The sequence below is a fragment of the Oncorhynchus nerka genome, linkage group LG17, assembly GCF_034236695.1.
Source record: "Oncorhynchus nerka isolate Pitt River linkage group LG17, Oner_Uvic_2.0, whole genome shotgun sequence".
Lineage (NCBI taxonomy): Eukaryota > Metazoa > Chordata > Actinopteri > Salmoniformes > Salmonidae > Oncorhynchus > Oncorhynchus nerka.
This window is the reverse complement of record NC_088412.1, coordinates 33,728,432-33,743,407: the sequence shown is the minus strand read 5'-3', so window position 1 is coordinate 33,743,407 and position 14,976 is coordinate 33,728,432. Positions and strand designations below refer to the sequence as shown.

The following is a 14,976-nucleotide window of genomic DNA, read 5'->3' as shown; positions in this document are numbered from 1 at the left end:
GGGACACTGAAAAGTCCATGAAAGTCCATAAGAGCACCTCCTCCCAGCTGCCCACTGCACTGAGGCTAGCAAGCAGTGTCACCACCGATAAATCTACGATAATCGATCATTTCAATAAGCATTTTTCTACGGCGGGCCATGCTTTCCACCTGGCTACCCCTACCCCGGCCAACAGCTCAGCACCCCCTGCATCAACTTGCCCAAGCCCCCTGCTTCTCCTTCACCCAAATCCAGACAGCTGATGTTCTGAAAGAGCTGCAAAATCTGGATCCCTACAAATCAGCTGGGCTAGACAATCTGGACCCTCTCTTTCTAAAATTATCCACCCGAAATTGTTGTAACCCCTATTACTCTCCTGTTCAACCTCTCTTTTCTATTGTCTGAGATCCCCAAAGATTGGAAAGCTGCCGCAGTCATCCCCCTTTTCCTTCAAAGGAGGAGAAACTCTAGACCCAAACTGTATAGACCAATATCCATCCTGCCCTGCCTTGCTAAAATCTTCGAAAGCCAAGTTAGCAAACAGATCACCGACCATTTCGAATCCCACCATACCTTCTCCACTGTTCAATCTGGTTTCCGAGCTGGTCATGGGTGCACCTCAGCCACGCTCAAGGTCCTAAATTATATCATAACCGCCATCGATAAGAGACAATACTGTGCAGCTGTCTTCATTGGCTTTCGACTATGTCAATCACCGCTTTGTTATCGGCAGACTCAGTAGCCTTGGTTTCTCAAATGACTGTGTCGCATGGTTCACCAACTACTTCTCAGATAGAGTTCAGTGTGTCAAATCTGAGGGCCTGTTGTCTGGACCTCTGGCAGTCTCTATGGGGGTGCCACAGGGTTAAATTCTCGGGCGACTCTTTTCTCTGTATACTTCAATTATGTCACTCTTGCTGCTGGTGATACTCTGATCCACCTCTACACAGACTACACCATTCTGTATACATCTGGCCCTTCTTAACAAACCTCCAAACGAGCTTCAATGCCATACAACACTCCTTCCGTGGCCTCCAACTGCTTTTAAATGCTAGTAAAACTAAATGCATGCTCTTCAACTGATTTGTTCCCTGCACCCGCCTTCCCGACAAGAATCACTACTCTGGACGGTTCTGACTTAGAAGATGTGGACAACTACAAATACCTGGGTGTCTTGTTAGACTGTAAACTCTCCTTCCAGACTCACATTAAGCATCTCCAATCCAACATTAAATCTAGAATTGGCTTCCTGTTTTGCAACAAAGCCTCCTTCACTCATGCTGCCAAACATACCCCCGTAAAACTGACTGTCCTACCGATCCTTGACTTCGGCGATGTCATTTACAAAATAGTCTCCAAAACTCTACTCAGCAAACTGGATGTAGTCTATCACAGTGCCATCCGTTTTGTCACCAAAGCCCCATATACTATCCACCACTGCGACCTGCATGCTCTCGTTGGTTGGCCCTCACTACATATTTGTCGCCAAACACACTGGCTCCAGGTCATATATAAGTCTTTGCTAGGTAAAGCACCGCCTTATCTCAGCTCACTGGTCACCATAGCAACACCCACCCATAGCACGCTCTCCAGCAGGTATATTTCGCTTGTCATCCCCAAAGCCAACACTTAATTTGGCCGCCTTTCCTTCCAGTTCTCTGCTGCCAAAAATCACTGAAGCTGGAGTCTTATATCTCCCTCTCTAACTTTAAGTACAGCTGTCAGAGCAGCTTACCGATCACTGTACCTCTACACAGCCAATCTGTAAATAGCACACCCAACTACCTCATCCCCATATTGTTATTTATCCTCTTGCTCTTTTGCATCCCAGTATCTCTACTTGCACATCATCATCTGCACATCTATTACTCCAGTGTTAATGCCAAATTGTAATTATTTCTCCTCTATGGCCAATTTATTGACTTACCTCCCTACCCTTCTATATTTGCACACACTGTACATAGATTTTTCTCTTGTGTTATTGACTGTACGTTCGTTTATGTGTAACTCTTTGTTGTTGTATGTGTCGCACTGCTTTGCTTTATCTTGGCCAGGTCGCAGTTGTAAATGAGAACTTGTTCTCAACTGGCCTACCTGGTTAAATAAAGGTGAAAATAAAAATAAAATAGTAAGTAATACTGAAGTCGTGCACAATTATCAGTTTCTTTTTAGGTTCATGTCGCCAATTCATTGTCAGTTAGAGACACAGTAGGACCCAAAAGCATAATCAGTGCTCTAACTCCCCCTTGCGCTAGTCTGGAGCAATGAAGTGGTGACGCAAGGTACCGTACTAAACCACAAATGACCTCTGAATCCCACAGCATAAGCTCGCAATTGTTAAAGGAGGAACCACTGTATAAATAGGAAATTCATATAATTTCCTCATGTCTGATGTCTATGTTGTTGTCCCCCTTTCAGGCCGTGTAACCCCGGAGCAGCTGTGTTCCTACGTGCAGCTGTTTAAAAGTAGCTGGGGGGGCTCTAGAGAGTCACTGTGGGGTGCTCCAGCTGGGCCTGGCCACCGCCCAGACCCTCCGCCACCCCACCCTGCCACACTGGGACACCTGCCTGGCTTTCGAGAGACTGCTGCTGCAGGTACTACATGTACACTATACACACCGATCCCGATCACACCTAATTAGGCCTAACTTTTTACGGGTATAAGGCCCTTTCGGCAAATCCGACTCCTTCTTGCTTCTCCCTGCCAACAAACAAAAACTCGAGGGAAGTTCCGGTGGTGAATTCTGTAAAGTATTGGTCAGACCAATCAGAATTCATGCTCCAAGACTGTTTTGATCATGTATACTGGAATATGTCCCGATCGCATCTGAAGATGGCATCAATGAATTTGCAGACTCAGTCACCTGATTCATTAAAAAAATGCATGGATGTGATGCTGACAGTGTCTTTCAAAACATAACCAAATCACAATCCGTGGATCGATAGCAGCCTTGTAGAAAAACTGAGAGAGAGAGTTACTGGGGACAATAGTATGGTTAACCTCTCTAGGGTACGTGGGACGGTAGCGTCTCACCTGTCAACAGCCAGTGAAACTGCAGGGCGTCAAACTTTTAAAACATCTCAGAATTAAAATTCCTCAAACATACATGTATTTTACACCATTTTAAAGATAAAATTCTCTTTAAACCAGCCACAGTGTCTGAAAATGCTTTACAGCGAAAGCACCACAAATGATTGTTAGGTCACCACCAACTCACAGAAAAACCCAGCAATTTTTCCAGCCAAAGAGAGGAGTCACAAAAAGCAGAAATATAGATAAAATGAATCACTAACCTTTGATGATCTTCATCAGATGACACTCCTAGGACTTCATGTTACACAATACATGTATGTTTTGTTCTGTAAAGTTCATATTTATATCCAAAAATCTGAGTTTACATTGGAGCGTTATGTTCAGTAGTTCCAAAACATGCAGTGATTTTTGCAGAGAGCCACATCAAATTACAGAAATACTCATAATAAACATTGATAAAGATACGACTATTATACATGGAACTTTAGATAAACATCTCCTTAATGCAACCGCTGTGTCAGATTTAAAAAAACAGCGTTCAGACGACAAAATCAAGCCAAATTGATATCCGCCATGTTGGAGTCAACATTAGTCAGAAATAGCATTATAAATATTCACTTACCTTTGATGATGTTCATCAGAATGCACTCCCAGGCATCCCAGGTCCACATTAAATGTTTGTTTTGTTTGATAATGTCCATCATTTATGTCCAAATACATCCTTTTTGTTAGCCCGTTTGGTAAATAAATCCACACTCACGAAGCACGTCCACCAGTTGCAGACGAAATGTCCAAAAGTTCCATTACGGTCCATAGAAACCTGTCAAACTAATTATAGAATCAATCTTTAGGATGTTTTTAACATAAATCTTCAATAATATTCCAACTGGAGAATTCCTTTGTCTCTAGAGACGCAATGGAATAGAGTTCGCTCTCACAGGAGCGCGAGACTGATGTCGAGGCTGCTGGCAGACACCTGACTCAATCCCCTCCCATTCAGCCTCACTTCACAGTAGAGGCATCAAACAAGTTTCTAAATACTGTTGACATCTAGTGGAATCCTTAGGAATTGCAACATAACCAATATCCCATTGTAAATTCAATAGGGGCTGAGTTAAAAAACTACAAGCCTCAGATTTCCCACTTCCTGGTTGGATTTTTGCCTGCCATATGAGTTATGTTATACTTACAGACATCATTCAGAGTGTCTTCTATCCAAATGTACTAATTATATGCATATTTCATCCAAAATTCCCAATGCTGCCCCCTACCCTAGAGAAGTTAAACAGTACTAATACGACCTATGCAGATTGATCAAGATGGCGAAACAGAAGTATAGGGACAAAGTGGAGGAGGAATTCATCAGGTCAGACACAAAACATATGTGGCAGAGGCTCCTAGCGATCATGGATTACAAAAAGAAAACCTGCCACATCGCGGTCACCAACGACACCATACCGGACGAGTTAAACACCTTTTTCTCACGGTTGGAGCACAATGACCCTGAGCTGCCGATGAGAGCCCCTGATGACAATGTGGGCTAGATACTCACAGTCCCCGCTGAGGACATACAGGGCATTCGGAAAGTACTCAGACCCCTTGGCTTTTTCCACATTTTGTTACGTTACAGCCTCATTCTAAAATGGATTAAATAAAAAACAATCCTCAGCAATCTACACACAATACCCCACAAAGCGAAAACATGTTTTTAGAGATTTTTACAAATGTATTGGAAAAAAAACCCAGATACCTTATTTACATAAGTATTCAGACCCTTTGCTATGAGACTCAAAATTGAGCTCAGGTGCATTCTGTTTCCATTGATCATCCTTGAGATGTCTCTACAACTTGATTGGAGTCCACCTGTGGTAAATTCAATTGATTGGACATTATTTGGAAAGGCACACACCTGTCTTTATAAGGTCCCACCGGTGTCAGAGCAAAAACCAAGACAGGAGGTCGAAGGAATTGTCCGTAGAGCTCTGAGACAGGATTGTGTCGAGGCACAGATCAGGGGAAGGGTACCAACAATGTCTGCAATATTGAAGGTCCCCAAGAACACAGTGGCCTCCATCATTCTTAAATGGAAGAAGTTTGGAACCACCAAGACTCTTCCTAAAGCTGGCTGCCCGACCAAACTGAGCAATCGGGGGAGAGAAGGTCAGGGAGGTAACCAAGAACCAGATGGTCACTCTGACAGAGCTCCAGAGTTCCTCTGTGTAGATGGGAGAACCTTCCAGAAGGACAACCATCTCTGCAGCATTCCACCAATTAGGCCTATTAGGTAGAGTGGCCAGACGGAAGCCACTCCTCAGTAAAAGGCACATGACAGCCTGCTTGGAGTTTGCCAAAAGGCACCGAAAGACTCTCAGACCATGAGAAACAAGATTCTCTGGTCTGATGAAACCAAGATTGAACCCTTTGGCCTGAATGCCAAGCATCACATCTGGAGAAAAACTGGCACCATCCCTACGGTGAAGCATGGTGGGGGCAGCATCATGCTGTGGGGATGTTTTTTCAGCGGCAGGGACTGGGAGACTAGTCAGGATCAAGGGAAAGATGAACGGAGCAAAGCACAGAGAGATCCTTGATGAAAACCTGCTCTAGAGTGCCCAGGACCTCAGACAAAGGTTTACCTTCCAACAGGACAACGACCCGAAGACAACACAGGACTGGCTTCGGGACAAGTCTTTGAATGTCCTTTTGTGGCCCAGCCAGAGCCTGGGCTTGAACCCGATCGAACATCTCTGGAGAGACCTGAAAATAGCTGTGCAGCAACGCTTCCCATTCAACCTGACAGAGCTTGAGAGGATCTGCAGAGAAGAATGGGTGAAACTCCCCAAATACAGGTGTGCCAAGCTTGTAGCGTCATTCCCAAGAATACTTGCTGTCAAAGTTTTATTTGTAATAAATTGGCAAACATTTCTAAAACCTATTGGGTTATTTTGTGTCGATTGAAGAGGAAACTTTTTTTGGGGTAAATTTTAGAATAAAGCTGCAACGTAACAAAATGTGTAAAAAGTCAAGGGGTCTGAATAATTCCCGAAGGCACTGTATCTACCTCAATTTCCCTGCACATCGACTTGGTACTGGTACGCCATGTATATAACCAAGCTCTTATTGCTCCTGGTGTATTTATTCTTTGTGTTACGATATCTTTTTTCTATTATTATTATTGATTGATTTCTTGTATTCTGCATCGTTGGGAAGGGCCCGTAAGTAAACATTTCACTGTTAGTGTACACCTGTTGTTTACAAAGCACATGACAATAAAAATGTGATTTGATCTTCAATGAGGGCACATTTTCCACAGGTCTTCATACAAAGTGCTGCTCTGATTCCACGGAGGAAAATGAGCAAGCATCACGGCCGTTCCAGGCTTAGCAGGCTAATGAGTCAATTTTGGATAAGTAGATCTGAGAGTCCAGCGAGTTGAGCACCTATCCTCATCAGAGCAGAGTGGTAATGATAACAGGAAGTAACATGGGTTAATATTGACCTCTGACCCAACAGTCCATTAGCCAGTTAAAAAGGGCCTTCTCTATAAACAGGGCTCTCTCTCCCTATTAAACAGATAGTACATTATTCTGGGGCTGGGGCCATGCGGTGGCTGTGCAGTCAGGCCTGGTGTATGTAAACACAGCCGTCCCAGACCATCTCAGACTGTCTCAGGGTCCAGTGCAGGGGGAGAGAGAGGGGGGTTTATTCCTGGGTCACCTGACAGTGAGTAAACTCCATTAGCTATCTGCTCTGCATTCCCTCCCACTGTAATCCCCCTTGACTAAACACAGGAAGGAAGAGATGGGTAAATAACTCACTTCTCTGATAAACCAAGCAACTTTTTTTTTTCTTCTCTCTCCTTCCCTGAAGTAAATTGAATGGATTGGTTTGACTCGAACAGTAACAGTGTCAGGATATGTCCATGTTGGTGTGTGGCATGTCTGTAGATCAGAGTGACACAGATATGAGCAGGACACAACATGCTGAACAACGGAAGAGAGGCTAGGATGGGGAGAGGGAAGGAGATGGAGAGAGGGGGAAAGACAGAGTAAAGATGGAGAGAGATATCTCTGAAGTAAGACAGAGAGTCTCTGAAATTGTGCTAGAGAGACTCAGGGACTTCCAGGCCCCTGCTGTTCACACTGTGAAGTGGCCCTCTGTCTCCACCGGGCTTACCGGTTCCTCCCTTCCTCCAGTGTTGAGGGGGTGTCTGGGGAATAGATGAGAGGACAGTCAGTCCAGGTCACCCCAGATATGAGGCTGTAAAGAGACGGTAGGGAGTCTGCAGCACTGGACTCCTGGATGACTCACACCAGCATGTCAGTCATTCACACTCATTTGTTACAGTCTGCAGCCCCCCAGGGCAGTGTTTCCCAACTCCAGTCCTCAAGTACCTCCAACAGCAGACATTTTTGTTGATGCCCCAGACAAACTCACTTGATTCAACTCTTTGAGGGCTTGATGATTAGTTGACAAGTTGAATCAGGTGTGCTACATAAAAATGTATGCTGTTGGGGGTACTTGAGGACTGGTCTAGAATGTCACGATGCCTTGTGGGGGTAGGTAGGGGACAACAGTAGCAGATTGAGACAGTCCAGAGAGGGGAGGAATGTCTGGGCTGGGTTGGGGACAGTCTTCATACCCCTGGGGTAAAGACAATTACAGACTTAAAGCCCCTCTGTCTGTGGCATGCAGGTCAGATAAGAGACTACATACAGTGGACCCGACCAATAGTTAGACTAAACTGGCCATGTTGATGTAAACCAGATTTGACTAAACCAGACTAGATTGGATATTGATCTTCTTATTAACTTTTTCTGATTGAAAGGGAAAATAAAACATTGATTTTGCAGAAATGTTTCTCGCAGCCTACTCACACTCTGCGGGGCCTACCATGGCTGTAGTTTTGAGCCTGCGCAGGAGAGGTCAGAGGTTAGGGTTCAGGGATTAGAGTTCAGGAGTCTGGTTAGCAGATGTTAATGCAAGTGTAGCGAAATGCTTGTGCTTCTAGTTCCAACAGTGCAGTTATATCTAACAAGTCATCTAACAATTCCCCAACAATGACCTAATACACACAAATCTAAAGGGGGAATGAGAATATGTACATGTAAGTATATGGATGAGTGATGGCCGAACGGCATAGGCAAGGTGCAATGGATGGTATAAAATACAGTATATACATGTGATGTGAGTAATGTAAGATATGTGGCCTTGTAAACATTATTAAAGTGGTATTATTTAGAGTGGCATTGCATATGCCTACAAATACGTCACAATGCTGCAGACATCTTGGACGAACGGCAGAGAGCTCAGGTTCATTCATGGCACATTCACAGCCATATAAGGAGACGATGGGAAACAGAGCCTCAAAAATTCTGCTCATTTCCTGTTTGAGGTTTCATCTTGGTTTCGCCTGTAGCATGAGTTCTGTGGCACTCACAGATAATATCTTTGCAGTTTTGAAAACGTCAGAGTGTTTTCTTTCCAAAGCTGCCAATTATATGCATAGTCGAGCATCTTTTCGTGACAAAATATTGCGCTTAAAACGGGCACGTTTTTTTATCCAATAATGACATAGCGCCCCCATAGGTTGAAGAGGTTAACTAGCCTCTCAAAGCACTTCATGATGACAGAAGTGAGTGCTACGGGGTGGGAGTCATTTATTTCAGTTATCTTTGCCTCCTTGGATACAGGAAAAATGGTAGCCGTCTTGAAGCATTTGGGGACAACAGACTGGGACAGGGAGCAATTGAATATGTCCGTAAACACACCAGCTGTCCCGCCCTGGTCTTAGTATTTTGTGTTTTCTTTATTATTTTGGTCAGGCCAGGGTGTGACATGGGTTTATTATGTGGTGTGTTTAGTCTTGGGGGTTTTTGTAGGTATTGGGATTGTGGTATAGTGGGGTTTTCTAGAAAAGTCTATGGTTGCCTGAAGTGGTTCTCAATCAGAGGCAGGTGTTTATCGTTGTCTCTGATTGGGAACCATATTTAGGCAGCCATATTCTTTGAGTGTTTCGTGGGTGATTGTTCCTGTCTCTGTGTTAGTTTGCACCAGTATAGGCTGTTTCGGTTTTCGCGTTACGTTTATTGTTTTGTTTTGTATTCGTCATTATCTTTATTAAAGATGTATGAAAATTACCACGCTGCAATTTGGTCCGATCCTTGCTACACCTCCCAGCCAGCTGTTCTGCACATTCGTACAATGTTAACGCCGTAAAAATAGAAACATGCATACAAACATAGTAACCAGAGTCAGATAGTCAAAAATAGCAACCCACAGACAATTAGACAGGGATAAAGCATCTGGCTGGTTGTTCTAGAATGTGACCCAGGGGCATAGGGACAGACAGAGCAGAAGCCTTGTTTCTGATCAGTAATAGCTGGGAGCCGGAATGTTATGAGAGGCAGGTCGGGCTAATCCCAGCAGGGATGGAGCAACAGGCCGGGGTGGAGAGGTTAGTTCTACTCTGCTCCACTGCTCTCCCATTGCTAACATACATACTACTGACTACTGCTATGCCTCTTAATGAACAACAGACAACATCATTGACTGACCGTCGCTCTCCCTTTCGTATCCTCATTCAATAAAGTAGGCCTACTCCCTGTTCATTCAGTTTATCCCTGTCTTTCAGAGAGATTGTATCCCTCACTAACTGGCTCAGCCACTAGCTGGTCTATGGGAGGGATGTAGTACATGTATGGTGTGTGAGTAGCTCAGTCTGGGCTGTTGACGTAGAGGTAACTAGTGTGATGTTCCAGGAAGGGGTGAAAGGGAGTGTTTGTTGAGGCATACCCCACCCCTGTCCAGCGCTAGTCCCAGGCTGCACACAGGCCCTGTGATTGTGGACTGGGTACGACCCAAACCTGCTCAATCTGCCCCATTCAGACAAACCCCCTTCCATTCCAGTGGGGGGGCAGAGGCGGGGGCAGCATTGGCAGGTAGCGTGGCAGCGCCAGCAAAGTGGGTACCCTACCCCCACCAACCTTGAGGCAAAACCTGATGGAGAGGTATTTACTGGAGCCAAACAGCCCTCTTCATAACTCTGTAAACACCGTGAACTAACACCTCCGATCACACTGACCACATCTAGCTATATCACTACAACCACCATGTCAGCCTACACAACCACATCTATATTACTACAACCACATTTTTATCACTGAAAAATAAAACTATATTTCACACTCTATAACCTCGACAATATACTGTAACTAACTTCTAAAGTGAGGGAAAGCTTTCTTACGTGAGTAGGTAAAAAGTCAATCTACAGTTTTCTGTTTGTTTGTCTTTTTACTGTTAACCACAGAGTGAATGAGAGGTCAGAGGTGTCGACCTGATCACAGGATGACCTGACCTCACAGGACCTCTCTCACATAGTTCCAGTCCATTCCCATGGCTTCACTAACATTACACCACCACTAGGGTGCCCAGCTCTGCCCACCGTTCCCTTCAGTGCAACCCAGGGCAACCACCACACCAGCCAGAGAAAATAGCCATTTCATTCTGCCATGCAGTTTCCAATATAATTACACTTCTCTGTGTCCACCCTGTAGCCAGAGCCCAAGAACAGTGAAATTAAATCAATAGAGAGGGAGGAGAGGAGCACACAAACTCATTTCGCTTAATAGCTCAATAAAACTTGGGGCTCACATATTACGGGTCCATTTTGATTGCAAACATCAACTCTCCCGTCACAAGCCTTGATCGTGAGATCTGATTTCGCAAGACCATGTTTTGAATGGGGTTCCGAACATACACAAAACACACATACATCAGCTAAAAACAGAAACGACAATACACAGTGGGGATCAGATGGTTATCACTGGGCCTACCTGGTATCCAGAGGACCTGAGGACACATTTTCCACTTTCTTCTATAAAAGCCTGCTGATTACTATGATACTAAAGCTGGAAGGCAGAGTGGACTGTGAGAACTACAGAGGTCAGAAGGGTACAGGACAGGCATAGACTAATGTGGATCAAGGAGGGACAAAGGATACTGGTACCAAGTAAGCCGCGGGTTCTTCCTCCCTTTTTAATAAGCATGGGTCCAGCTCAGAAACCAGATTTACAAGGTTGTTTTCAAATTCCACTTTGGCATGGGACGCTGACTGGTGCAGGACTGTTTTGTTTTTCCGTGATTTACTTTTAATAAGTTCCTAAATACTGTGCTGTCCTGCTGCTGGCTTTACAGCCTCAGGAATATAAAGAGACTATGAAAACAGAGGTAAGAGGACGAGGAAATGGCTTAGGAATAGAGTAGTATTAATTAGATTAGAAGACGGTAGAACATGGCGCCTTACGGCTCTGTCGCCACTCTGTGTGAGAGAGTTTTTAAACGGTTAGCAGACCACTGCTATAGGTTAGAGGTGTGATGAGAGCGAGTGATGAGACTTACTCTCCCTCTCTTGTCCTGTCTGTTTCCCTCGCTCCCCTTCTCCAGCAACCCCTGACCCTGCCATGGTCTGACACCATGTGCACATCCATCCCCGTGTACACTGCTTCCTCGTCTCCTGTCTCCTCAACAACTCTAAACAACACACCTCCAGGAAAGCAGCCCCCCCCCAGACATTTACAGGACCTGCATGTTTTTTCCTCCAAACACAACTGGCTGTGTTTATAAACCACAGGAGAGAGAGTCACAGTGTGTGTTTCTCTCTCTGACGAGACAGTTTATCCCAACAAGTTTGTGGTCATCTCGCCTCAACAGTGTCACCACCACCCCCTGTTCCACACTCACCTGCAAAACCTAAGCAAACTGAGACAGACCGAGAGAGAAAAAGCCTGTCTTTGGTATGGTGTGTGAGCAACAAGATCTCTTAATTTCACTTCAAAATTCAACGTATTATGGATGAACGTCTATTTTCTACAATTCCGCAAGATTACAGGGTTTATTCTGTGTGGTTACAGGGTTAAAACATTAACAACTCAAAGGGTCAAGTTTAGGCATTCATTCTGAGTAGTTAAGGTTAGGGCTATGGTTTTAGGGAAGGCTTAAAACAAAATAATGAAAAACAACATGCTGTTGAGGGGGTGTGGGGGAAAATGTCCATGGGGGAAGTAGGGGAGAGCTGATGGTTTAATGGTAGAAACTATTGGCCACTAGCGACTCTTGTGGCGGGACGGATGCAATGCACGCTGACACGGTCACCAGGTGTACGGTGTTTCCTCTGACACATTGGTGCGGCTGGCTTCCGGGTTAAGCTGGCGTTGTGTCAATAATCAGTGCGGCTTGGCTGGGTTGTGTTTCGGAGGACGCACGGCTCTCGACCTTCACCTCTCCCGAGTCCGTACGGGAGTTGCAGCGATGGGACAGGACTGTAAACTACCAATTGGATACCATGAAATTGGGGAGAAAAAGTGGTAATAAAAAAATTTCTAAAAAACATTTGTTATTTCAGAAAAGGGGCAATGCAGATAATTCGGGTGGCTATTTGATTAACTGTTTTGCAGTCTTATGGCTCGGGGGTAGATGTTGTTCACGAGACTTTTGGTCCCAGAATTGGTGCTCCGGTACCGCTTGCCGTGCGGTAGCAGAGAGAACAGTCTATGACTTGGGTGGCTGGAGTCTTTAACCATTTTGATCCACCACAATTAATCTCAGTAGTATGTTTAATAATGTGCTGTCAAGCGCTTGATGTTAACATTTTCATCAGTGGCAAGGTCTTCAAATCCATATCACAGACCATTGAAATAATACCTCATGACAAAGGCCTTAGTGTGAATTGACAATGTATTTGAGTATTACAGTATACAGTAGGGCTGGGAATTGCCAGGGACCTCACGATACAATATTATCACGATACTTACTATAGGTGCCGATATGATATGTGTTGCAAAATCGATATTCTGATTTTTTTTGCGATTTGATGTTCCAAACATATTGCTCACCGTATGTTTGCTGCAGAGAGACAAGAGAGCCAGTTTTGATCAGTCCGAAATAAAAGTGCTGAAAACATGTTGGCTCAGTATTTAAAAAGAAGATGGAGAACAAGCTATAGAATGAAAAATACCAGAGTTTTGGCTCAGGTACAACCGACTAACAGTACCTACAGTAGCAAACAAAATATCAATATAATACAGTCCAAAAATAATATCACATGTTACCCCTCCATCACTAGTATACAGTATGCCTGAGAACATTGAAACGGCTGATGTGCTTAAGGGATCCTTGGCTCTCATATCCCCACTTTTCCCTCTTTCTTCCCTTGGAGGAGGTATTTTTCCCCCTTTGGCAGAGCTTCACGTGTTGTTGGCGCGATGTTCACACCACGTCAGTACTTCTCGTCTGTGACACATTTTTGAACTTGGCTCTATTGTTTGCTGTGGCAGCTTGGCTGTGGAGTCAGAACCATTGATGTCAGGAGTTTTCATGTGGCTAGGATTTATTTCTGTGTGGCTGTAGATCTAATGTTTTTCCCAGTCATGGGAGAGAGGACCTCGTGCGTTTCCGCAGGCTCACTCTTTAGACCTAATACCTCAACGTAGCCAGAAATACACACTTTGTACACAAAACTCAAAGCGAACATACTCATAACACAATGCTCATTGCTATCGCAGGTAAAGAATGATGTCCAATAGGAGAGGTGTGTAAACACAAGTGATCTCATGCATAGCTCTGTGTTTTGTCTTCCCCTCTGTGTGTTTGGGGTTGCGACTGTGAGTGTCCAGGGGAGAGGGCTGCTGTGCGGTATAGGGAGCAGGGTCTGACTGTCCTCAGTAGAACCTCTCCTCTCCTGGTGAATCGGGTCAGTGTGGTCTGCTGACTGGTCCTGCTGGCGTCAGGCTCTTCTGAGCGTACTCGGCTCCAGCCGGACACCACAGACTGGGGAAATCCCCCACAATGCTCTACATTCACCCCTTCACTCTAATGAGGAAGGTTCTGGAAAGAGATTGGGGCCCTTGGAGAACGAGACCTAACAGTGACCCAGTGTCCCAGACAGACCGTGTAGAAATACCCTGCCCAGGCCAGAGAGTGATTCAGCTAGAACAACACTTTCCTGTGGTGGACCCTTATCCTGCTGTCTCTACACCTCATCTACCTTTCCGTTTATTTGTCTGTTTTAATAGAGTATCAACGTCTCTCTTTATACTATTTATGGTGTAGTTACCATTCATTGTAGATACAGTAAGTAGTATTGGACAAAGATCCTTTCTGGTCCCTCTCAATACCGTGTGTTTGTGTCTATGTGTGTGCACTGAGGCTGTAACAGTGGCTGTGCTTCCTGCCATGTCCCATGGCATCAGACACAGGCTCTCTGTTCAGCCCTCTACCAGCTCCACCTCAGCAGAGATTAGCTATCAGCTCATTTGTCACTACCTGCTGAGCACAGGCCAACAGAGGTCGCAGGCCGGGGGAGGGGAGGGGGTGATTGAACAACCGAGGGCAAAGGGCTTATCTGATTGAAGAGTTAAGGATGAGATAATTGATCTGTTTGAGCTGTAATGGGTGATTGGCCTGTAGAGGGTTAACCCCAGCAGGCCCATGCTGTACAGATGGAAACCTAACTGACTGGAATGTGTGTATGTGTGATGATGAAAGACCAGTCTGTGTGTGGGATGTTCAGAGCTGATCTGGGCACTATGGGCAGAGCCCTGTTTGCCTGTAGCTTCCTGGGCAGTCTGAATTGGCAGGCAGCAGACTGGTCGTGTCCCCTACTGCCCACAGTTCCCTGGATGGGGCACAGACTTCCTCTTTGTGGACACAGGGATGGGATGGGGAGGTGAGGGGAGTGTAGGAGTGTTCCCCTCAGGTCGATGTAGAACACGGGCAAGGGGACAAGGGCTCCTCTCTGTAACACCCTGTAATTATACCCAGCTGAGACCCATGGACCCCTCCAGTCATCCCCCCACATCTCCCCCTTCCCCCTCCTCTCTCCTCCACCCCAGTGCTTACTCATGCCCACCTTTAGACCGCCCTCCCTCTTGCCCCGGGGATGCAACCCACTCACCCATATGGAA

General features: G+C 45.3%; 1 protein-coding gene across 1 annotated transcript in view; it reads left to right on the top strand.

Annotated features, from left to right (window-relative positions):
• The window catches only part of scfd2 (sec1 family domain containing 2), a 104,047-nt gene that overhangs the window by 39,862 nt on the left and 49,209 nt on the right, over positions 1–14,976 (top strand). Inside the window, 2 exon segments of the mRNA XM_065003131.1 lie at positions 2,398–2,453; positions 2,455–2,574. Coding sequence (XP_064859203.1) covers positions 2,398–2,453; positions 2,455–2,574 — 176 coding nt within the window.